Here is a 24,713-nt window from a genome sequence, read left to right as displayed (position 1 = left end):
AATTTTATCTCTGGGATTTGGTAACAGTGCTGTGCACCTGCTGATCTAGGAATGTCTCCATCTTTCTGTGTGTATTCTGCTTAATGTAAATGCTATATTTCCTACACTGAGACATTTTTAAAAGAGAGATTTTATTCTATTTATACAAAATAAAGTAGAGTCTCCACTTCCTCCCGCTGTTCAGAAGTGAAGCCAAAATATCCCAAACACGAACGCTGCCATCTTGCTCGTTTGGAGTCTCGAAGCAGTCACGGTAGTGAAATTCTGAAGATACACTAGCTTGAACAATCGACTTTGACTTTTTACTTTGGTCCATGTCCCATATACTAACATGGAGGATGCAGGATTTTCAAACTATACTACAGCCAGCCAGCAGGTGGCGATCGAGACGTTTTGGCTTCACTTTTGGAAAGCTGTCATGTCGTCCATCTTTATTTTCAGTCTACGGCTCAAATACACTGAAAGCAACAACGTCACCACATGGACTTGAGTATTTTAAGTGAAATGTTCCTTTTTTAAAGTCAATATCAGTTCATTTGGCACAGGGCGACCGATACAATGTAATTAGCACCTCCATGGTATATAAAAGACAACCCCTCCTCCACCTCTCCATCTCCACTCCCCCCCCGTTCACCCATCTCCCTTTTTCACTCGCACCTCAGAAATGTGTTAAAAATATAGCTTCTTTGTATATTTACTATGTAGTTAACTTAAAAAGTGGCCTGTGGCAGTTTTTTTCAAATGTTCTTTAACCATTAAAAAGACATTTAGTTTGTTCTTCAAAAATTCACCTTTCATATTTCATGTTTTATGCCTCGATGCCTGAGATAGAAATATTTAGGGAGGAAGATTGAAAAAAAAAAAGAAGAAAGAGATGAAATCATGACATCAACGAGCAGCTGTAGTGTAAATCCATTTGTGCACGTACACGTTTAGAGAAGGCTGAAGTAGCTGTCGACTTACTGTGAGAGTCCAGGCTGAGAAGAGAAGTAATAATCAATAGTGATATAAAAGAATGTTTAAACAACAACATTATGAAATCGTCTTCATTATCCTCGTCGTTCTGGCTCTTCAGTTCCAGTTATTACGTCCTGCCGGTGCGGAGAGGGTTAGTGTTGTGTTTACGCGGCGGGTTTACGGTGTGCGTCCATTCACCCAAACATCCGTACGGTCCTGCAAAAGGAGCCTCTGCTTGACTCAACGGTTTAAAAAAAGTTGTACTGATGTTTTCAGGATACGTGATGAGAGAGACGAGCGTTTATCTGGATACAAAAGCAAAAAAATAAAAATAATACGACAAAAAGTACAAAACAACACAATATCGACCAATAGAGTGTTGCCAGAGGGGAAACGACGTGATGAAGGTAAGAGGGAGATGATTGTTTCAGTCAGTCGATATTTTTTCATCCGTCCATCACTGATATCCATCTAAAAGTTCTCTTCCGTCGCCACAGCAACATCATCATCAGCAACCAGGCTTGATTGGATCCCCGGGGGGCTAGTGTGGGCGAGTCTGGGTGATCATCTTGAGTCGTGATTGGTCGATGACGTCCAGAAGGTTCTTGGCGTCCACTGCGAGGGCGTGAGCTGCCATTAGCATCTGTTTCTTGTAGTCCTTCTGCAAACTGTGCGGGAAAACACAAGGCGAGTGTGAAACATCAACATGGTTTATTATTAGAGCGTCCAGCAGCGTATGTGGTCGTGTTCTCACCTCGTCATCACATACTGTTGAGCCAGCTTCATCTTCGCTATCAACTCTGCCAGATCGGAATTCAACAACTTCTGAGCCATTTCAATCTGTGACGACAGAAACAGCAGCTGATGAATCACGTCAACGAATCATAGAAATCACGATAAAGAAGAATCCACCGATTTAATGCTTCACATTCATAAAGTTGTGTCGTTTGTGTTGGAGGCTTTGACAGAAACGCTGCTTATTCTATTTTATTGAGATGACGTCATGTGTTGTGGTTCCGTTGTGATGCGTTACTCGTGCTGCGTGCAGTCGAAGTCAAGCAGAGTAAAACTTTGTGTGTTGCTTTGTAAGGAGAGTGTGTGTTTACCTCTCTGTGTGTGCTGGCTGGCAGCACAGGAATCGTCTCATCTACTGTCGCTAGCAGGGTCCTCAGAGCCAGACCCACCTCCTGCCACACACACACATTTTGTATCTTGAGTTAACATACACAATAACACAATTTAATAAAGACTCATTACTTTAAAAAAGTAATAAGTAAACCAATGCAGGATAAAGTTCATGGGACACTGAGTTGTAGCTTCTTCCATAGACTCAGGTTGGAATCGTACCTTGACCATGGGCACGTACTCCTCTGGTGCTGCAGGCTGAATCCTGTTGGACATCTCAATCACAGCTTTGACCAATCCCGTCACATTCTCATACACTTTGTCGTTGGAACGATCCAAGTTGGCGGTGGGAGGCGGACTGATCTCCTGGGGCTGCAACTGGACCGGGACAGGAGAGACATTTTATTTGTTTGTTTGTTTGTGTGACAAAGTTACATTTTCAGCTGCCTGTCAATGAGGGGAGTGTAATTACACAGACAAAACACTAGGAGGCAGTATGTGACTTCACAAAAACTAGAAGAAAACTAGAGGATTCACTCACACACACACACTATCTCCCTCAAACTCACACACACACGTCATACCGACCTGAGACTATTACAATCTACATGCATTTCTATCTAGAAACTGGATACCTCACATTTCCTACAGTGACAGACGAGTGTGTAGGTTGTTAGTACAAAGTGTTAATGACAGGAGCTAACTTCCTGCTAACGATGGTAATGTCCTGTTGTCCTGTCCTGCAACATCTACTGTTCATCTACTTATTTGTGCTAAACCACAGACAGTGACATTTTATCCTTCTTCACCAGAAATATTCAGCTCATAAAAAGATTGTTGACGTCACCAAAATATAACCAGTGGCTCTTTGGCTCATTGTTACTGTTGCTACCAACGACAACAACAAAGTTTTCTTTTTTTCGTCTGATTTTTCCGATAGATATTTTTCTACGTTTCTGGTGAAGAAGAAAAAAACTTGGATGTTCTACGCAAAATGACGACAACTAAGAGGAAACTAACTCTACGATGATAACGGACACACACAGATCAGCTTACCCTCCATGGCTATAGGGTTGGGGGTGGGGGGTTTGAAGAAAGAAGAGGGTGAAGTGAAGTGGGAGTGTGCATGAGAGATGGGTTGGTGAAGGTGATGGATGCAGAGAGAAAAGGAGGATATGGAATGAGGACAGGACGATGGGTGTTAAAGGAAACAGGATGGAGGGATGTTAACGACAGAGGGGGAGAAGAAGTAAACGGGGGAGAGAGGAGGGGACAGAACATTAGGGCAAAGCCAAACACAGAAGAGGTAAAACATGGCTCAGCACACAAGCCATTAACACAATCAAAATCAAATCAAAAAGAATATGTCAGAGTGGGAGATTAACACAGCTCATGACGTCCATGGTAAAAGAGGATAAATAATCTTAGCATCCGTCACTTTACTGCGTGTGTGTGTTTGTGTGTTTGTGTGTTTGTACCTTGACGCCCTCGTTGTAGCTGTCCACAGGGCAGAGACTGGCCAGGTTGCCAAGGTGACCAGGAGCTCCAGGGCGGGGTGGCTTCTTAGGAGGAGCTACGTGTTCTGGAAAAAAGGAGTCAGCTCGTGTCATTGGTTGGAGCAGGCTAGCGTGCTGAGTAGGACACATGTTGATCAGTACTTTATTGTTTGTTTGTTTGTTTGTCCGCATTCCAAGGTTTAAGGTGAAATATTTTACTTTCTACAACGATGCAGTTGTTACTTGCTGATCACAAAAATGTAATATAATGTGATGGGTTGATGAACACAAGGTTAAACTACCCAAAACATTATATAAAATATGACCTGTATAATGAATACTTTTACCATATTTTGTTGAGACTACTTTTATAACTTTTGTTGAAAGTGTAAGTGTGAGTGTCAGTGTGATAATTCTCTCACCTGGTTTCCCAACAGGCTGGTAGATGTGTTGGCTTCCACTCTGTGCAGACACAGAACACAAAACAAGTTAATGCTAAATAACTTTTATGGCATAATTTCAAACTGTCAATAGTCTTTAATAATGGAATAATGGGTCTAACTTTCCCATGAGCCCACAGTGGTCATGTGATTGGTGTGTAGGCAGAGGCCTGCCTGCCACGCTGCTACCTTAGTCCTCCCTCTTCCTACTTTTCTTTCCCTTAACCTTTTTTTTTATTTACACAAATTCCTCATGTGACTGGAAATTCAATTGTGAATTTTCTTTAAATATAAATACAAACAAAATGTTCATCCATCAAGACAAACACAAAACACACAACAGTGACTGACCGGTGCCTGTAGTGTGCCGTCCTCTCTGTCGATGCTTCCTCTGCTGTTTCTGGACTCTGTCTTCTGCAAGGAAGAGACAGAGACACAAAATGGACATAAGCATGTGGTTCCTTGCAGTTTCCGTTATAGTGAAATGATATCCCACTTTTTCAAGGTTACACAGATAAACAGCCTTTGCAAAGCAGCTAATGCACTGTTTCTTTTTAAGCCCAAAACCAGACTTCGAGAGAAAAATGCACAATTTAAGCAGAAAAGGATTTTGCAGCTTTTAAACTCCACCTCTTTTCATCTACTCTGCACAATAACCAACACAATTTGACATCGTCATGATCAAGAGCAGCAGATAAACACAACAGAAGTCACATAGAGAAAACCTCCGCGCTGCAGACTGTTCACACACAACGTTATACAACTGTCAAACGTGACTGCCACTGCCGTTCACCCCTCCCTCTTCTGTCTCAGTTTCAGTACCGTTTTGGTGAAGCACGCCTTGAAGAGATGCATCCTGGGAGAGTAGAGCCTGAAGACGATGGGAGGAGGAAGTGGAGGCCATCGAAAGAAGGGCGGAGATGGGGAACGAACAAGTATGAGAGCAAGGGAGAGAGATGGAAGCAAAGAAAAACTTAAAAGATGGAGTGAAAAATCAGAGAGAAAAGGAGACGAGAGGAACTAGTGCAGACAGAAAACTGAGAGCGAAGACGACTGTTTGCAGAGATGGAAGAAAATGAACGGAGAAAGAGAGATGAATTGAGTAAGGGAAGAATGGAGGGAAGAAAAGACGGAGAGGGAGAGTTTTTCCAGAGGAGGAAAAAGCTCCACTAAAGCCACAGACCCAAAATCCTGGAAAGGAAAGATCCAATGAACCGCCTCACTTTCTCCTCCATTTCTCCCTCCCACTCTTTCCATCTCGCTGCATCTCCCTCTCTCTGATGGCCGACTCCTCACTCGTTCCTCCCTCTCCACTGCTCATGCCAATCCCACTTCCTTTCTCCCTCCCTCTGTCCTCCACTCCCCAAGTTTTCATCTCTTTCTTTCTTCAGGACTTATTTTCCTTCTCTCTCTTTGTACTTTTTTCATTCTCCTGTCGATCGTCCTGTCATTTATCACAAAGTTTACTTCCAGATTTTACCAGCAGGTATTCGCTTCTTCATAACTTCTGCCACATAATTCTCCAACAAGCAAAGTGAATTGTCAAAGTATCCCTTTTTACGTTTTTCGACTTCGCAGACATTTTACAAAAAGTCTCTAAAATTCACTCAAGGAAAGAAAAACTGAAAAAGCAACACAAGTATCCTTTAAAATTGAGGATGGATTCTGACATAATCAACGTTACAAATCAAAATGAATAAGTCTGTTTTTTTCCACTGCTTTCATCTTCAGCCTTTCATCTTCAGGCATTCCACATGACGAGGATGTGAGCTGGACAGAGCTATTAGCATGTACACTGGAGACATGTATTAGTACCAGGTAAAATCCTATTTAGATATTTAATGGGTAATAATCTACATCCATGTAGCTTTTCACTCAGCTACTTCTAAAATAGCCTTATAAAATAATCCACTCACAATTCGTCTTTGTGGTTTGATCAGCTGATTGTCAGAACTGATTGTTTCTGATGTTTATTTCGGCAAACGACTATTTTCAGCTTCCACAACCATGATATTATCAGATTAGAGCCGAGTCTTTGAATTCACCACACTGACTTTCTTGTTTGTATGAAGGGACATGTGGTTTTAAATGGTTGGTACATCCAGGACAGTGGAAAGAAAGTTAGTCTCTCTTAGATGTGGTTGAAAATTAGCTATTTTATTGAGGAAAGAGATCACGTCATGTTAAGTAATGGGATATTTTATGAAATCCAATGAGGGATGTTTCCTCTCATGTGTCCAGTTCAGCTGGGAAATAGGATCAGCAGCATAGTATTGCACCAGCGCATTTCACCACCTAACTGACATAAATAGTCTTAAAAGCAAATACCACATATTAAGATTTGGTGATTAAGTCTGTCAGGCCTTTCAAACGTGGCATCCCGACTGGCCCCCACACAAACCAACTTCACAACACTCATCTGTGTTTTCCCTCTTTATCTGTGCTCTCCCTACTCCTGGCTCAAAACAGAAACAGTCCATCAGAGCAAGAGGGAAAACAACCTGATGTGAAGAGAGAAGAAAAACAGACTTGTTTTTGCAAAGGACGAATGATTTGGCTTCGTATTCTGGATATTTTAGTGTCTGATGGGAAAAATCAACCACTCAGCCAGTTCAAATATCTGAAAAAGAGATTCTTCAGTTCATTCGGGAGCTACGACACAAAGAGCTGCTTTACTGAGTGGAATATGTCATTTCTATATTTAAATAAGTGATGCTTTTAATTAACCAGACTGTGTAACAACATTTTGTGACAACGTTACAACATCCAAAGGTTTGTATAGATAACAAATGTGATTTTCTTTTACTGACAGAGGATGTTTTACTTTCGCTTTTTATAAAGTATTGTGTCCACTTTGTTCATGGTTCCAGCTCTATTCTGTTAAACTTCTGCAAACTCAAAGATAACACAACAGCAACTGATCCAATTTGCCCACTATTATATTCAATTCCAAGTTACACCCTGCAGAGAAAACCACACTTTTTTCATCTGACAGCCTCAAATTACTCATTGCCACTAATCCAATGTCTCAACACTTGATCAATGTTGACAGACAAATGCATTTGAATGAAAGATCAATCTATAATTAGTTGTTGCAGTTTTTCATGATTTCTTGAATCTCCTCTAAAAACAAGAACTCAAACACAACATCTCTCAGACTCGTCACAATCCCATGACTGAGACGCACTTTGAAAACCCCCAGAAGTTCCCTGTAAGGCTCCAGTTTTCTCATAATAAGGCAGCAGTCCACAAACAAACCACTTGCTTGTGTAAGAATGAATATTTCTATGATTTATATGTGTGTATGATTGTTACCATGAAGCTCTCCTCCTGCTCCAGCCACCGCTGGTCATCCTCCATCTGTTGTTGCTGCATCATCAGCCTCTCCTCCATCAGAACCTGGCCGACACAGCCACCCTCCTGTAGAAAACATTTCTGCTTTAATATGTGCTTTCTTTAAAATATAGTCATACTACATAATTAGGTAAACTAGTCGATAAAAGCAGAAAGTGGATAAACAGGTTCAGGTTTATCCAGTTTCTTAAAAACTCAGACTAATAAAAATTATTTCAGGGATCAAGTAGCCGTTTTCCGAAACACAGAAACTCTGCGGTCTCACTGAAAAAACAACTTCACCATAGGGTTGAAGTGCCAGAGCTTCACTGCTATAAAATAACCTGTTATGTTTAGTTCAGAAGAAAAGTAAATGAAATTCTGGTTTGTGAAATTTAAGAGTGATCTGGGGAAGACTAAAACTTTGCTTCATCATTTACTGTAATCTACTGTTTCCTCTTTGTGTGACTGGAAGTGGCAGTGATGCAACACGGAGCGTTTAGGGTTCGAGGTAAAAGTTCAACATTAAATTCAAGCCCATTGCAGAACATGTCATTCCATAATAGACACTAAAATATTAAAACGGGAAAATATAATGTATGTACAAGTGTGTGTGTGTGTGTGTGTGTGTGTGTGTGTGTGTGTGTGTGTGTGTGTGTGTGTGTGTGTGTGTGTGTGTGTGTGTGTGTGTGTGTGTGTGTGTGTGTGTGTGTGTGTGTGTGTGTGTACCTCCATGCCGGGATTCCACAGTGCAGTGTGTTCAGGTCTGTGTTGATTCCAGGTATCAGCAGGAGGGAAGCTGCCTCCTACTCCTCCTACACCACCATGAGCTGACGGCTGGAGGAGGAGAAAAAGAGAGGGACAGACAATTTGAGAGAACACGTAAAAAAATTAAAAAAAATTTCATTTCCAAAACCATTGCTGGAGGCTTTTAGAGAAAAATTGTGAAAAAACTTCATGCAATAGAAAAATAAATTATGTAAAATACTGTTTTCGTATATATTATAATTCCTTCTTTACAAGATATTTCTAAATTTCTTTGATATTTTGAGTTAATGGATACATCTGACGCAGCAGCACATGAGACAAAATAAAGTAATTTAATAAAATTACTGATATCAATGTTATGAGTCTGGAAATTATCTGATATTTCCCTTGAGAACAACAACATTCCTTCACTTCACTCCAGTCTGGGTGAATAAAAAAAGTCCTATTGCACAAATTCAATGACTATTGTGCAAATCAGACCTGGTTTAGTCAAAACTGATTTCAATACAACAGATAACAGAGATAAGCCCAAAGTTCAAGAACACAAACACACACAGGACAAGTTTGTATATGATAGTAGTTACTACATATGACTAATAAGAATATTATATTATCAATTATACTTATATGAAGCAAACTGTAATAACTTCAATAACAAGCATGTAATGATTTGATATGGAACATCCATTATTCTTGTGAGTACTTCAACAAAAGTCTAGTGTGTGATACATTAATACAAAGATGTTATTCTTCTTGTGATATGATCAAGTTTGAGTTAAACAGCAGCTCAAATTATACAATCACTCCTTATAAGGACAAGAGAGAAAGAGGCAGAGTGGCCTATTGCCATAAAAGCTGAAAGAACGGCTTTGATTTGTGTGTGTGTGCGTGTGCGTCTGTGTGTGTGTATCTTTCAACACTACAGGAAATGCCTGCTGTCTGCTCGGTTTATGAGGAGAGGAATAACTGCACTGAACGTCTCCTCTCGTCGTTTTCTCTCCCTTCACATTTCTCTCTTTGACTTTGACACGTGCAGCTCACGCTCCTCGTCCTGACTTTATCATCCTGTCCTTTATTATGATAAAATGCTCAACCTGGAAATGTCAGGGACCTGAGATCAGGTCGATAGTTGAAAGTCTGATTTATAGAACCAGACGAGATATTTTTCCGATAACGTAGTTTAGACATGTATTGATCTGTTTTTAAGATTTGTGAATAGTTCAACTTTAATTTAGTACTTTTCCTTCACTTTTCCCAGATGCTTCTTCACTGGATTTAAGAAACTTGGTCGGGGATTTTTTGTTTGATGACTGTCTATTTATCACATTAAGTATAAAAAAGAGAACAGATTATGAAAATGTGCCACCTGTGTGCGTGTGCGTGTGTGTCCGTGTGTGTGTTTGTCTTACTGGAAAGTGGTTGTGTTGAGGGCTGGAGAAAAAACCTTCACTGGAGCGAGGACTGGGGTAACCTGGTCGACTGGGCTGCAAACACAAAGATAAGTTTGTACTGTTTACTACATATTCAAAACACACACAGAAACCAACACACCCACCCAGCCACACGCACACACAAAATAATGAGAATGAGGAAACGGTCGTGGATGAAACATTTTGGTTAGTGAGTCTTACTTTAGGTGGAGCCTCATCAGACCCTCCCGAGTCCCAGGACACGGTGACTTGTCTCCTCATCTCCATTCGAAGTCTCTCCTCTTGTTGAAGCTTCTCTTCCTCCAGTATGGTGCTACACAATTACACACAACACTAGCAGTCAGATATATACATTTATACATACATAGATATATTTCAATGTTTTTTATTTTATTATTATTTTATTTTTTTATTAGATGCTGACATAAATCAGAAGTAAGTATATATATAATGTATATACCATATGCAAAGTTAAATGTTGAATTAGGTTCTTTCCAAATACTTTTTCCTACAAACATTACAGATCCCCTTATTCATTATTCTATGATAAATTGATACGACATTTACACATTATATGTGTTTAAACAAGAGAATTGTAATTCTGTAAAACACAATGACCAGTGAGAGAATTCATGTTATTTACTTGAGCTGTGTTTTGAGTTCTGTGAACCGCGGCCTCTTGCTCGGGTCGTACGACCAACACTTGGTCATCAAACTGTAGAGGGTGGGGGGGCACTGAGGAGGCATCGCCAGCCGCTCCCCGTTCTCTATCCTGCCGATCACGTCGTTGTTCTTCACCCCCTGGAAGGGCTTGATGCCGTACATCAGGATCTCCCACATGCACACGCCTGCACAGACACGGGAAATAACAGGCAGTGTTATTTAAGACAGGAAGTGATTTACAAAGACACACTTGATGGACCTGATTGTTGATGAACACTGTTTCTTAAAGACTGTAAAAACATCTCACCAAACATCCAGACATCACTGGCAGACGTGAATCTTCTGAAGTTGATGGATTCAGGGGCCATCCACTTGATCGGAAGTTTACCTTTAGAAGCTGAAACAAAGAGCGACACAGATGATGACAAACTACCGGCAGATTCAAGATCACCTATAAAGAACAGAGCAGGTTTTTATAGCTATAATAAATCTGTAAGTTAAATGGTTGAATTCTGCATCCACCAATGAGAAGGTAGAATAGGTGATTCCCCTAAAAGTAAACTGTAGTAGCCCAATGTCACCAGTAGATGATGGTAAAGTACAAGCAACAGGAAAAGACTGATGTCTCTGGGTAGCTGCTAACTTCTATTAACCAAGAGCATGAAACAAACTAAAGACTGTGGAGTTGAGGTGGTTAAATATAACAGCGTGGAACATCAGGACGTTAAACACTGTCTTGAAATATTGATGCATCACTGTTCTATGTTAATTAAAAAGCCTTGTACTGTATCTGCTCATGGTGTTTCACTACCTTTGTAGTAAGAGCTGTCCTCCATGTATCGGGACAGACCAAAGTCCCCGAGCATCACACAGTCGACTGATGAGACCAAAACATTACGAGCTGCAATGTCCCTGTGAGGCACAAAAGAAAATTGACGTTATTTATCATTTGTTTGATGCTAAATATTCATCAAAGAACAGGAGAGGTGAACACAGTTAATCACCAGGGCTTTGTATGCTGTTTACCTGTGTACGAAGCGTTTGCTCTCCAGATAGGCCAGCGCCGTGCTGAGCTGGTAGGCAAACAGAATGAGAGAGGCCAGGTCCAGACTGTACTTCCTCACCTGAAGGAACGAACGCAACTGTGGAGAGAGAGGGACAGAAACACGGGGATGTAGTATTAAGAGACAATGGTTTTGAGAGTGGATACAGATACTATGTCAAACAGTTCCTTCTGTAAACCCAAACAAAGAGCCTGAGGCGTACCTCTCCGAGCGTACAGAGCTCCATGATGATCCACACCGGGTTCTCTGTGATCACTCCGATTAGCTTGACAATGTGAGGGTGGTCGAACTGACGCATCGTCACTGCAGGGGGAACAGGAGACGCATTCAAAACCCAGTGTGCATGAAATGAGTCACAGTTTGAAATGAGTCAAAGTTTGAAATGAGTCACACGCAGAGAACACACTCTGGTCTTACATGCTTCTTGTAGGAACTTTTCTCTGACGCTGTCTGAGGTACAGTTCTTACAGGTCTTAATGGCGACAGGTAGAGCGGGGTTGTCCTGCGCAACACACACAACACAAGTCAGCAGATTAGCAGTGAAGCATATCCAACCCTATACATCTAATATTACTAAATATACACCGTATATCATTATAAAAAAACTATATTTCATTAAATTCATGTTTGTATGGCATAAACAATCAAATTGTCCCACATGTAAAACAAGCAATTGATTTATAGTTAATTTTTGATTACAATTTGCCTGGATGGATTTGCAGTATGTTCATATCAACTCTATATAGTTTCAGTGAGTGAATAAACAATAATATTGAATTTCACAGACCTGTTGTAGCAGGTGTATGTACAGGATCATCATAATCAGTAGGTAATCTTTAATTTGTACTTGTTATTAAGATGAACACTGAGTATTTTTTAACTTCAATGGTTTATTTTGGCTTGATAATAAAGTTCTTTAAGAAAAGAAGGTAGTCTATTTAATTATTGGTGCACATTTAGAGAGTGTTTTGATTTGTACGTACCGAGCTGTTATAGACCCCTTGGTGCACGTCTCCAAACTGACCCTCTCCGATACAGCGACCCAACTCGATCCTGTCCCTCTGGATCTCATAGTCCCGCGCTGAGAGAGGAGGAGCAGAGAGAGGAGAGAGAAAAGAATAGAGATAAATTCACCTGCTGTTATTCATGCACGGGAAAGACCCTTCACATCTGACATGCTTCTCTATTAGACCACATGGATGGAGCTTACCAGGACGAGACAAAGTGGATGGTATCAGGTACCAGGTTCTTTGAGTAAAAGCATGAAGATACTTAAAAATACTTAGATATTATTTCTAATTTTATTGTGGTAAGCCCCATCCACAGGCAATTGGGTTATTTTTAAATAAACCATTTATGATATGTATAAATACATATTGACCCAGGGTTGTAAATCCACAGTAAATTCCCATCCACAAAATTATCTAAATACACAGTTTGTCTTGTCATGCGCACTGTAACACAAAATTGCAAACACACCAACATTCATAACATAACATTAACCCATTTTACAGACAAATGTATGATTCATAAACACTGTGTTCACATGCACAGCAAAAGTCTGATTCCTGTATCGACATTAGCTGCAAGAGAACACATAAACAATTACTTATGAATGAGATCATTAATTTGAGGTAATAACCTTGAGGCCTCTGTTCATTTAAACATCAAGAGTCCGTTTATAAAACACAGAAGGAGCCTGGGTCTGCATCGTTTTTTTAGAAAAGTGTTCAATGTCGAAATGTTTCAAAGTGGTCTCAGATTTTTGTTCCCCACTATATATAAACAGTTGCTGTGTATACAAATTGTACAGCCAAGCCCAGACAGAGCTGAACATACTTCAGATCCAGTGCGAGTATGTCCAAAATAATTTATGTGAATATACAGAGGACTATTAACGTCAGCTGCGAATCAAACATCTTTAAAACTGACTTAATAGTAAGTTCAAGAGGTTTACGCATGGCAATCATGAACTTACACTGTCAAAGTGTGTTGGGCTAAATAAAATCAAGCAAACCAACAGATTCATGCACTAGAATCACAAATGCAGCATTGCACAATTGCATTCCTTTACAAGGAGATTTAATGCAATTATTCCGTAGGGCAAATTCCCTCACAGGAAATTAAATACCACTTCAAATGAAAAGACAAAACCCACAGAGAACTTAAAGGAAAACAAAACAAACTATAATCATCATTCCAAAACAAAATAAAGAAATAAAAATGTCACAACCATAGACTGTATATAAAAATGGACGATCCCCCGCCACTCCCTCCCACTATCCAGAAATGAAGCTAAAATATCCCAAATACGAACAAAAAGCCTTCTTCGGAGCATTTGGAGCCAGAGTCTGCACTGTGGCGATCAGGGAACGGAGCTGTGGCAGCAAATTCCCACTGATACAAGCACTCAACCAATCACTTGTCAGTCTCAGCTGTTCATCAGGGTGTTTCAGTCCATTTTTATATCATCAAAATACGAATTAAAATCAACCTTACCGGGAAAAACAACATCAGTGTGATAAGAAGTACCTAAAATGACAGAAACCATCTTGAGATGTACTTTTACTGTTTAGTTTGATCCATGTCCCATCTACCAACATGGAGTTAGGACCTACACAGCAGCCAACCACCAGGTGGTGAATGAGATGTTTTGGCTTCACTTTTGGGGGGGGGGCTGTCATGTCGTCCATCTTTATGAACAGTCAATGGTCACAACCAACATGATGGACCAAGCCGATACACGATGCAAATAACTGTGAGGTAGTTTAGCTCGTTTAACATTTTGAATTGTTTATGGATTAGCTCTCTCTCTTTCATTTCCAACACCAGACCTGAATGAACTCAATCTACAAAAACAATCACAAGTCAACGACAAACCTCTATCCCCTTAAATCTTTGCATTTTTCTTTGTTGGGTACTAGTTGTGAAAAAAAGTAAACCATCCTACACTGACTCTTTATATCATTGATACAGTTACTCAGGTTTAAATTAAGAAAATGACTTGAGGCAAATTTGTCCCTATAGTTTAGATGAGTGCCCAGCAGAGAAAAACATTTCAAAACATCAAGAGTTTTCAGTAAGACAGACTGCGACAGAGACGGACAGTTTTTACCTTCGACTACTCCATAGCTCACTGTGTTGGCGATGGGAGAAAGAGGAAGAAAGAGAGATGAAGAGAGATGAAGAGAGGGGAGAGGCAGACAGCTGCTTTAAGATTGAAAATAGCTCAGAAAACACACACACACATTTATAGTGAAAGACAATCCACCAATTTTATTCTATATTAAATGTTTAGTGCATAAATAAGTGGATGAAAAACTGAGCTGATGCTGCCACAGAAAGGTTAAAAAGTAGGTTTAAAAGGAACGAATGTTATACAGTTTATTTTATACTTGGAGCAGATGGTGCAAACTCATTGACAGAGCAGGAAAATATGTCAGAAGTGTGTTTAGGGGAAGTCTGCCGAGAGAACCAAAAAAAGAAAAGATATAAAGCTGCACAAATAAAGCAACACGGAGAACGATAGGAAAAAAAGACTGTGAGGAAAGAAGAACAATCCACTGTTCTCTGTCCCAACAATCAAATACGTAAATCAACTTTAAAAGTATTTGCAGAGAGGCTAAAGCCAAACGCACCAGCACATGAATGTATCCGACAGATGTAACGTGTCTCCATGAACCACATGTTTGAGTTGTAGCCTCCGTGACCTGCAGCCTGAGTCTCCACTGTTTACATAAGACGGCAGAACTGGCCTGAATCTGATCAGTCGCTACCAAACCGAATGTCTAACTCCTTGTGTGAGTTGGAGATTCACACCACGCTCTTTTTTAAGAGATAGTAGAACAATTTAATGTTTGTTTGAGAGCATAAAACATTTGACTGAAGAACAACAGGTTTCTTTAGTGGAGACGGGAGAAGTTACTTACTGGAGGGCATGGTGTACGTGTCCTCTTCATCCACTATCTCTGCATAGTCATCGGTCTCTGCAACATGAAATGGTGTAAAATTAACTGAAGGTACATGAAAACAATAAAGAAAACACACACACACACATACATGTATATACGTCACACACAAACACACACACAAGACAGTTGTGCACATGTTGCTCTATTTACCATCCGTCCACTACGGTCAAACGTGTGCAGCAAAAGAATAAAACTCCACAAAAACACTTAAACGTAAAGCAGCGAACTCTTAAAACAAACTCAGTTTCGACAACTCAAGAGAGAAGCAACACCCACGTAGCTTCTCTCTTTCCCTCTCTCTCCCTCTCTCTGTTACACACACACACACTTGGCGGAGAAGGTCAGCTGAGCATGTGTTGTGCATATCTGTCTGTGTGAGAGCAGCTGGGGTGCAGGGAGTAGCCGGCCCGGGATGGAAAAGCAAAGACAGAAAGGAGAGAGTGCGAAGGAGACGGGTGGAGAGACGGAACAAGAAAGAGAGAGACTGGGATATAAGAGGAAGAGGGAGACTCTCTCTCTCACACACACACACACACACACACACACACACACACAGTAGAAGAGGAGAAATGGTGTGTGTGGCTGTCATGTAAGCAGATGGTAGCGTTTAGGATCAGATCTGTGTCAGAATCAGAGTGATAGGCAGAGAAAGAGACGCAGCAGGAAAAAGACAGGGAGAGATGGACTGAGTCAGTCCCAACCAGATGGTGGTGTTTAAAATAAAATCAGTGTGCAGACTCAGCTGTTGGAAACGAGAGTCAAACATCTGCTGCTGTCCTGAATACCCCCCCCCCCCGCTCTCGCTCTCTCTCTCTCTCTCTCTCCGCTCACTGCTATGGTTGGGGATTCATCAGGCTCTGTGGGAACGCGTCCCCAAATTGATCAGAAATCCTTCTCTAAAGCCAGTGGCTGATTATCTCAAGATATTTCCCAACAACCCGCCGTTTAGAATAAGCTGGATTAGATGTTGATGTAAAGGAGGCTAAATAAAAACGGTGAATCTTTGCCAATGCAAATAAAACTGAAAAGTGCTGATTATTGAAGAAATAAAGTACTTTTGACATTAATGCTTTTTACACTAACTTGCTGAGGGTTCGCCTGGAAATCAGACCAATCAGTGAGCTCGTTTATTGGCTCTCGCAGAGGAGTCCGACTCTGCTCTCGCCAAGACCGATTTCCATCTGTCCTGAAACTGATCAGGCCAATCACAACAACTTTAGCCAATGGTACTGATACATACTAAAATTCTCATCTTACATACAGATGGTTTTTCTCAGTCAGTTTCATCAGTGGCAATAAAATGCTTAACTTCTGATTTCAAACTATTCTCTGACTTTTTGTTGCTTTTAAATCTGCAGCTCTGCTTCCACATAATGAGAACAATTTCCCACTGATGTGGCCGTTTGTGCTGTGAGGTCCATTGTTTGTATCGTTGCATATTCAGGCTCATGTGGTTTTTGTTCTACAGAGTAAACTGTTTCTAAGTTTGACTGGTCTAACTCCGTCTCTTTCTGCTTCCAGTGGAGGGAAATGTGTGTGTGTGTGTGTGTGTGTGTGTGTGTGTGTGTGTGTGTGTACCCTTGCATGTGTGTGTGATCTAGTTTGCCCATTATAGCCAGGAATGCACCCGCTCTCAGATCCAGCAAACCTCTCCCTGCTCCACTGTGTGTGTGTGTGTGTGTGTGTGTGTGTGTGTGTGTGTGTGTGTGTGTGTGTGTGTGTGTGTGTGTGTGTGTGTGTGTGTGTGTGTGTGTGTGTGTGTGTGTGTGTGTGTGTATGAATGAATGCAAGTACACGTGTGCATGATTTTGCATGTGTTGTGTGGGCGTGTGCATGAGTGTGTGTTTTGTGCTTGTGTGTGTGTGTGCGTGCAGAGAGAAAGGTTTGGAGAGGTTCCCTTACAGAGAAAATATTGCTTCATTTACTAGTTCTGTTTTTTCTTGTGGTTATACACAGACATATTTTAAATTTAGTGGGAATTTAGTGGCGATCCAATTTCAAAATAATCACCAATAGACATGGATACGAACACACAAACATCTTAAAACACAAAACTAAAGTAGAGAGCCACTGTAGCTTCTAACAGATCAAACCCATTAAAGCTACTGGTGATAGATTCATGTTTCCAGTCATTGAAACATGACGAACAACACATACTAATCAACACTGCATATTACACACTGTATTACCCAATAGACCACTACAGCTATTGTTAAAGAAGAAGGAATGCACGCACGCACGCACAGGCACACACACACACACACACACACACACACACTATCCTTTGCAGGAGGGTGCCGTGTATTGCAAGACAAGAAAGAAGGAACAACGGAGAGATTGATAAACAACAGCATAACTTTACCATCCCCACTAAGATCTTCTGCAGGGTCCAGGAGAGCATGCGGGAAATGGGACAGCAGAGGAGGAGGAGTGAGAAAGAGAGAAGAGCAGGAGGCAGAGCAGAGAGCAGAGAGAAGAGAGAAGAGAGAAGAGAGAAGAGGAGAGAGGAGAGGTTAGAGCATGAAAAGCTTTGAAACAACTTGGGAGATGTCGCAGGATCTGCAAAAGCCAAAAACTCAGCGAGCAGTTAGTACAGATCCAAAATGTCTCCAGTGAGTTAACAGCTTCCATTAATGTTGTGAAGATGACATGGCAAAGAAATGAATGAGTGCAAGAAAACAGCAGCAATATGACTTGTTCTTTAGTCCCGGCATTGGCCCCTGTTTACTCCGGCAATTCACTCAGAGGATCTCCAATCAGGAGCCCAGTTTTCAAAGGTATCTTTAGGCTTCATCATTTAAAATTCTTTGAGAAATGATTAGAAATGATGAAATAATTGAATTAAGACATAAAAGCTTGTAAAGAAGCTTCACAACCTGAAGGAGAAACTGAAAATTAAATTGTTTGTTTGTTATTGAGTCTCTACCTTTAAAGCAGATGCCCCCTGTTAAGTTACATTTGATTTAGAATGAGTTTAGAGGGACTAGAAGAACCTAAATAATATAGAAAGTGAGAGAAATGCCTGCACTCAACTTCAGATTTAAGATTTTAAATATTTTAAAAGTAGGGTTTGGGTTAGATTCTGCAGCAGGAGAAGTTTCTACGTCTCTACAACAAATCAGCTGCCATTCAGATCCACGACTTTGTTTCTGTCAGTCGTCCTGTGAGCTACTGACGACAGCTGCCAAAGCCACAGATGGAGACACGAGGGCATCTTCTGACCCACTTAGGATGTCAACCTCACTGCAGGAAACATTCAACTCATCTATAAGAGTTGATTTTTTGCAGAATTAACTTTTAAGTGTTTATCATGAACATTATTTAGATTTTTATGACAGTTCTTGTCTTTGATCACAGAGTAACAATCTTGAGCTGATAGTGATGAGTTGCTTGATGGGGAAGATGCTCAGTGGTTGACCTCAAACAGAGCGATGCGTCACTACTTGGCCACAAATAAAGCTCTGCCTCTTTGAATTGACTGCAATAAAACATTGAAAATAAAGATTTAAAATAACCAAACGCTGACCTCAGCAGCAAGTTCTGGGCTGAACAGAGACTTGAGAGAAACAATTTACTCCGTCTCCGTACATCCAGTCACATCGTTCTGTTAAATCTCACAAAGAGTAAAACTGAAAATGTCGATCTTTGGCAGCCCTCATCAACAGGCTCAGGAATAATCTGAATACTTAATCTAAATGTGAGAGGTAAAATATAAAACAGCTGGAGAGTTACGATTAAAAATGTATCACTACTGCATCAACAACAGACATAAACCTCAGGTTTTACAGGAGATACCTCTCAGAGTCGTCTTTATTTGTGTCCCAGTTGTTTGAATGCTTGGTTATATGCAGCAACATGGACACCAGTTATTGTGGTTTAGTTTTGTTTGTCCTTTTGTGAAGGATTTAATTAGTTCAAGCAACCACGCAGCGAGGACAAAGAGAGTTGAGTAGAGGAGAGCATCCTTAAAATTACTTGAAGCTGTTTTAATCCCAAAACAATTGACAGTTCACTTTAAAAATGTAAAAAAGTTGCCAAATCTCTGACAATAATTTAATGGCCATTATTTTTAGAGTCCATATGAACCAAATTACTTCATAAACCAATCAAGGAAGCCAGAGTTAAACTTTTAAGTCGCTTCCACAGATGTTTTTCCGGACATGATGCGAGTTACCCAATAACCACGACGATTAAATCAGGCATCTTTATTCTCCCCACATTACAATTTTGTGGATACGCTCCTCTACGAACTTTCCAATCAGGGCCGAGGATACCGTTGGGCGGCGAATCTGAACAGAAGACAAAGGGGAGGAGGAAACGCCGCGCCTTGGTTGGCTTAGGAGGCGTCGATGTCACTAGGTCTTCAGCCAATGAGGAAGTGAGGGGGAGAGAGGACAGAGGAAAAAAAAAACACAGACAGAGTGAATGGATGAGGGGAGGGATGTGTGAAAGACCGAAGGGGGGAGAGGAGGAAGTAAACAAAAAAGAATGTAGGAACAGAGAGGATGGGATGAGAGAGGGAGAGGAAGTCCCCACAGAGGAGAAAACAATGAGAGATGAGAAGAAAAAAAGAAACGGATGTTGGGAGGACAGGAAGAGAAAGAAAGGAGCGAACTGACGGAGTTCATCTCACCTCTACATATGTGTTGTTTTTTAATTATCTTACCTGAGACGGAGATCGCTCTGACTCCACTCCTCACCGCTTCCGACTTCTTCTCATTGTTTGACACTCTGGAGAAAAAGATAATACGGTAAATTAGACGAGGATTACACATCAGCAACAGAGGTAAACACTCAGTTGACACAACATAAACATACCGACGCCGATTCAAAACATATCAGCGATTTCCAGCATCAGAGTTCCAATAAAGGATAAACCATGGAAACTGTTCTTCACATTAAGAGTAGGATACAAGAAGCAAACGCTGCAATCGCTATCTATAAACGAGCCCGCACTGCTCCAATTATCTCCCTGTCTTTGCCGTGGTCCCTCTCTGTCATCTGAGCTCCGCTATCTTTACATCACAGACTACAACGGGCGGAGAGCGGAGAGAGAGAGTGAGTGTGCGACGGACAGAAGGAGGAGGAGGAGATTTCCAGAGTGTCTCAAAAAACCCTAAGTGGAAAATATTTGGCTCCTAAACTTTATCTCCTTATTTGACCAGAGACGGAAAGAGAGAGGAAGAAAGAAAAGAGAAAGAGAGAGAGAGAGGGATTTGAGTTTAAATGACCTAAAGTAAGTGAAAAGTTGTTGAATCTGTACGTCTGATTGGCTACGTCCAGACGGACTCACAGATAAACAAACACAACGAGCTCCGCGCTGAGGTCACAGTGGTTTCTCTGTAAATCTTTTTAAAGCCTAATGACACGGAGCCAGAAATCCTAAATAAGGATCATTTTGGAGGAAAAACATTAAATACAAGGTTGTCACTGTTCAGATTTTCTGATGCTATATATGGGTTATACAAATACATTTAATTGATTGATTCTGTTTGTCTTAAAATTTTAGAAGAATTATGTTTCAGGTCTGCAAAACTTGAAAAGAAAATATTCTCACACGGTCAACACACAATGTTCATGTAGAACAGTTGTTATTTTTACTGTAACAGTACTAAGAATAGTTGGACTTACTTTGGGATGGAAGGCAGCGCTCTCTCTCCCTCTAAAGGATGAAAACACACATTATAATGTGTCATGACTCAGACAGGACCTTACACACAGTACACAGGATATAACCACAGTTTCTTCTGCGTATAAAATACATTCATTATACTACATCAGAACTGGATGTAAATATGCCCATAGCCGGGGACTTGTGCTGTAGTTCAGTGGATCTTGTAGCCTTTATTGAATAGAAGCACTTTAAAACCAAATAACAACAAATATATGATTATTTTAAAGACAAATGTTATAAATGAGAAATATTCTTAGTGTTGAGGATAATGGCAGAGCTCATAGTTTAATTTCGTCTAAAAAAATATTGTATCTAGTGCACAATGTGCGTGAGTAGTATTTGATACTGAGGAACAGAGGAGCTAGAAAGAAAAGAGGAAAATATCGTTTCGTACCTTTCTGATAACGGACGATGAAGGAATGAGTGTCCATGGAGACGAGTCGACAGTAGCCATCAATCAAGTCAGCCAAGTTCTCTGCCATGGTGAGTGATGCTGTTGTAACTGTGAGAGGCTGAATGTACACACACAGACACACACACACACACACACACACACACACACACACACACACACACACACACACACACACACACACACACACACACACACACACACACACACACACACACACACACAGATGTGGCCTGTTACAAAGAGCCATTATCTCAGAGGACACACACATACTCTTCCATGTCAGAGCACACTGGGGGTTTCCAGCTGCTCCTAGTTTCAGAGGAAAACTTCTCTCTCTCTCTCAGTGGGTGTGTAAATAAATCCAATACTTAAAAATGTAAGTGAAACTGAATTCTTATATTCCTACAGCTGTGGGTGTTAAGAAACTCTTCCTCAGGTTTCTGACTTTATTGAATAAATGACATGAGAAACTGACAGCGAGCAAACAGAGAGACTGGCCGTACCTCAGCCGCTCCAGCTACATTCAGCTGTAACATGCCTTTCCTGTCCTTCTCCTCCATAGACGAGTACTGGATGGACTGGACCTGGTTAAAGTTTGCTAGATGGGTGGGCTGGGGACAAAAAGAGAAGAAATTAAATAAAAGTTAATGTCGAAAGGTAATCCTGTTATTTCATAATCTATAAATGGCTATTTTAATCTCAGGAGTAAAGCCTGAACTTTCCCTTTATGTTACTTTGCTTAAATAATATTTGGATACAGAACTTTATCAGTCGTGATCCCAGAAGAAACTCACCGTGGATCCCTTGTCTGTGAGGTAGCTGATCCCTTCCTCTGGCCCGATGGCTAACTCCACCTGAATCACCCAGCTCGACTGTTAAGAGTGAAAAAGAGTTGAAAAGAAAGAATAAGGAGGGGAGAAGACATGGAAATACATAAGAAAATCTCATTTGTTTACTCACTCATAGCTTATAAGACACGCCTCTCACATCTGTCATACATGCAACACCCAATGCTACCAACAGGGGTCAACCTTGCACAACTAACCCGAGCTGTCACACTACACGAGGACACAGTAGAGTGAAGGCAAGAATGGGAGAAACCTACACCAAGGGCACATTTGAAGCACTCTTTGTCGTAGCGGTAGACCGGCGCAAGAATCTCCAAAAACTTGAGGATGCACTGTTCGTCGTTGAGATTGGCCACCTGCTTGAAGGTCTGCTGGATCAACTTACGCAGAGTTTTAGCCTGAGGAGACACAGAGGAGATGAATGAAATTAAGGTCAAACAGTCATCGTAGCCAACGTTTCAACTGGGAGAGGAAAGTTCATGACATTTGTGGGTGTTTTTCTGTGTGGGTGGAGTGACAGTGGCTCTAGGAGAGGAAGGCATTGATTGACTATTAGGCCACTATGCTGCCGATCAAAGTGACCTCAGCACTTCAGTGGAGGGGCACTCACAGTTCAGATCAATACCTTCACAGAGACACATTGGTGCCGTTAGTTACCACTCAATTTAACAGAGTCCGTCTGTTTATCTCTATAGTAACGTAGAGCTCGCTATGCAACTCACAAAGTGCTCTCTAACACAGAGTGACAGGTACAGTCACACGCTCACAGCTGATTTATTCAGGTTATGTCACTACAGAGGAGACAGATGGGAAATACAAATCACTCTAGGAACATTCAACCGCCATTTACACACCTCTACACTTCACCACTTCAGACATAAAGATACAGTTCACACACACACACACACACACACACACACACACACACACACACACACACACACACACACACACACACACACACACACACACACACACACACACACACACACACACACACACTTCAAACCAGCACATGCAAGGAGTGAGTAGTGCTTCAGATCATTAGTCTCATATAGAGTACAATATGCCAAACATAATCCTCAATATCCGATATCCGACACAACCTAATTCCAGTAAATTCTGATTAAATCTATTCACAGGTGTGAATACAGGCCTGTTGAATAGAGATATCTATAATGTGATCAGGAATAAATGTGCTTAAATGTCAAAATGTGCGATGTGAAAAAACCTCATTGTGCCAGTCTTTGCTTTCATTATGTGTGAAAGTTACTGGATGTGTTGCTGCTATGACAAGAGAAACAGAAAGCCTTATTCAATGAAAACATTTACATTTACTTTCACTTCTCCCTTGAAAGCAGCTGGTATTTGTCTTAATATGTCCTCGGAGTGTGCCCCATGTGTTCAGAACGTTCGCCTCTAACCTCTTCCAGTCCATAACACTCATCCTGAATAACCATTCAAATGTGGGCCTCACTTTAACTAAAACATTAAGACTATTAGCTGGGCTTACAGCAGCGGAAAAATTTGTACACGTTGGAAGCCTCAAAACTCACTCTGCATAAGTTTATGGTCACACATACGTGAATGCAAAGCGAATATAGAGGGATAGAGGTCACCAAAGTTGAACTCCACGCGAAGCCACGCTACGATTTGCCACGCCACAGGAGGAGGATGTTTATTGGCCTCCTCGCTCGCACAGATTGGAAGTGAATGGGAGGCGAAGGTTAAAAGATTTGCGTATGTGTGACCAGGCCCGAAGTGTGAAATGGGGAGAGATTAGGGAAGACATGCAGCAAAGTGCCGGGTCGGAACCGGACCTGTGGTTGCTGCAGGAGAGCTAAACCCCCCATACGCGGCTTCCAGCTTTACAATATATGTTAGATATATGTCTAGAGCGCCATTGCTTATATGTGGATTTACTAAAGACCTTTTTGACCCTTTCCACTTATCATCTCAGCCCTTCACATAAATCTACGTACAGATTCCCTGACCAATGCACGTTAAAAAGTTTATAGGTGACGAATGATCCAAAACCCACATTCACACTCAATACATAAGCTGCTTTCGGACATGAACTGAACTTCGGACATTTTTATGGAGAGGCTTTGCGCAGGAACTAAAATATGGAAACATTTCCAGAACCTTTCCTGCGAGCTCCTTGGTAAAATGTCTGGAAAATGTCCGAGTGAGCCCATGTGAGAAAACAGCAGGAAAATGTACGGGAAAAAAAGGAAGCGAACGGGCGAGTTGATGACGTTTCTAACATGATTGATGTGCTGTCAACAAAAGCACGTGACTTCTGCAGCGGACTTTATACGTCTTGTCCTGTCTCCTGTACCTCTCTGAATGTTCTGGACATCTTCCTCTCGTTGTGAAGGCATATGCAAAAGGCAAAGTTAGGAAAATGTCTGGTCCCAATTTTCCCAATTTCTCAATTTTGTTCATGTTTGAAAACAGCTGTAAAGTGAGAAGACACATTCACACAAGCGCACAGGCTGTACGGACGAAGCAAATCTATAAATAACT

At 41.0% G+C, this 24,713-nt stretch overlaps 1 protein-coding gene across 24 annotated transcripts in view; it reads right to left on the bottom strand.

Moving 5' to 3' along the window:
• Window positions 1-411: 411 nt before the first annotated feature.
• ptk2aa (protein tyrosine kinase 2aa) overlaps window positions 412-24,713 on the bottom strand; it is a 58,644-nt gene continuing 34,342 nt past the window's right edge. For 2 of the 24 annotated variants that reach the window (XM_034599778.1, XM_034599770.1), the window contains exons 9-38: window positions 22,442-22,582; window positions 22,131-22,208; window positions 21,840-21,947; window positions 21,316-21,433; window positions 20,879-20,909; window positions 19,914-19,978; window positions 19,522-19,608; window positions 17,610-17,627; window positions 15,206-15,262; window positions 14,392-14,412; window positions 13,776-13,808; window positions 12,260-12,357; window positions 11,694-11,778; window positions 11,479-11,579; window positions 11,239-11,354; window positions 11,024-11,124; window positions 10,520-10,609; window positions 10,193-10,397; window positions 9,751-9,862; window positions 9,529-9,603; window positions 8,081-8,188; window positions 7,334-7,438; window positions 4,370-4,432; window positions 4,001-4,040; window positions 3,561-3,664; window positions 3,139-3,147; window positions 2,305-2,460; window positions 2,064-2,144; window positions 1,712-1,797; window positions 1,248-1,625 (exon numbers count right to left, since the gene is read on the bottom strand). In XM_034599778.1, the coding sequence (XP_034455669.1) occupies window positions 1,499-1,625; window positions 1,712-1,797; window positions 2,064-2,144; window positions 2,305-2,460; window positions 3,139-3,147; window positions 3,561-3,664; window positions 4,001-4,040; window positions 4,370-4,432; window positions 7,334-7,438; window positions 8,081-8,188; window positions 9,529-9,603; window positions 9,751-9,862; window positions 10,193-10,397; window positions 10,520-10,609; window positions 11,024-11,124; window positions 11,239-11,354; window positions 11,479-11,579; window positions 11,694-11,778; window positions 12,260-12,357; window positions 13,776-13,808; window positions 14,392-14,412; window positions 15,206-15,262; window positions 17,610-17,627; window positions 19,522-19,608; window positions 19,914-19,978; window positions 20,879-20,909; window positions 21,316-21,433; window positions 21,840-21,947; window positions 22,131-22,208; window positions 22,442-22,582 (2,619 nt within the window). In that variant the 3' untranslated portion in view covers window positions 1,248-1,498. Of the gene's footprint in view, window positions 1,626-1,711; window positions 1,798-2,063; window positions 2,145-2,304; window positions 2,461-3,138; window positions 3,148-3,560; window positions 3,665-4,000; window positions 4,041-4,369; window positions 4,433-7,333; window positions 7,439-8,080; window positions 8,189-9,528; window positions 9,604-9,750; window positions 9,863-10,192; window positions 10,398-10,519; window positions 10,610-11,023; window positions 11,125-11,238; window positions 11,355-11,478; window positions 11,580-11,693; window positions 11,779-12,259; window positions 12,358-13,775; window positions 13,809-14,391; window positions 14,413-15,205; window positions 15,263-15,397; window positions 15,706-17,609; window positions 17,628-19,521; window positions 19,609-19,913; window positions 19,979-20,065; window positions 20,194-20,878; window positions 20,910-21,315; window positions 21,434-21,839; window positions 21,948-22,130; window positions 22,209-22,441; window positions 22,583-24,713 lie in introns of those variants that run through there. The other 22 variants (XM_034599779.1, XM_034599780.1, XM_034599763.1 and 19 more) reach the window with 21 other exon arrangements.

The sequence above is a fragment of the Hippoglossus hippoglossus genome, chromosome 11 (assembly GCF_009819705.1).
Source record: "Hippoglossus hippoglossus isolate fHipHip1 chromosome 11, fHipHip1.pri, whole genome shotgun sequence".
In the NCBI taxonomy this organism is placed as follows: Eukaryota; Metazoa; Chordata; class Actinopteri; order Pleuronectiformes; family Pleuronectidae; genus Hippoglossus; species Hippoglossus hippoglossus.
This window is presented reverse-complemented; position numbering and strand designations above follow the sequence as displayed.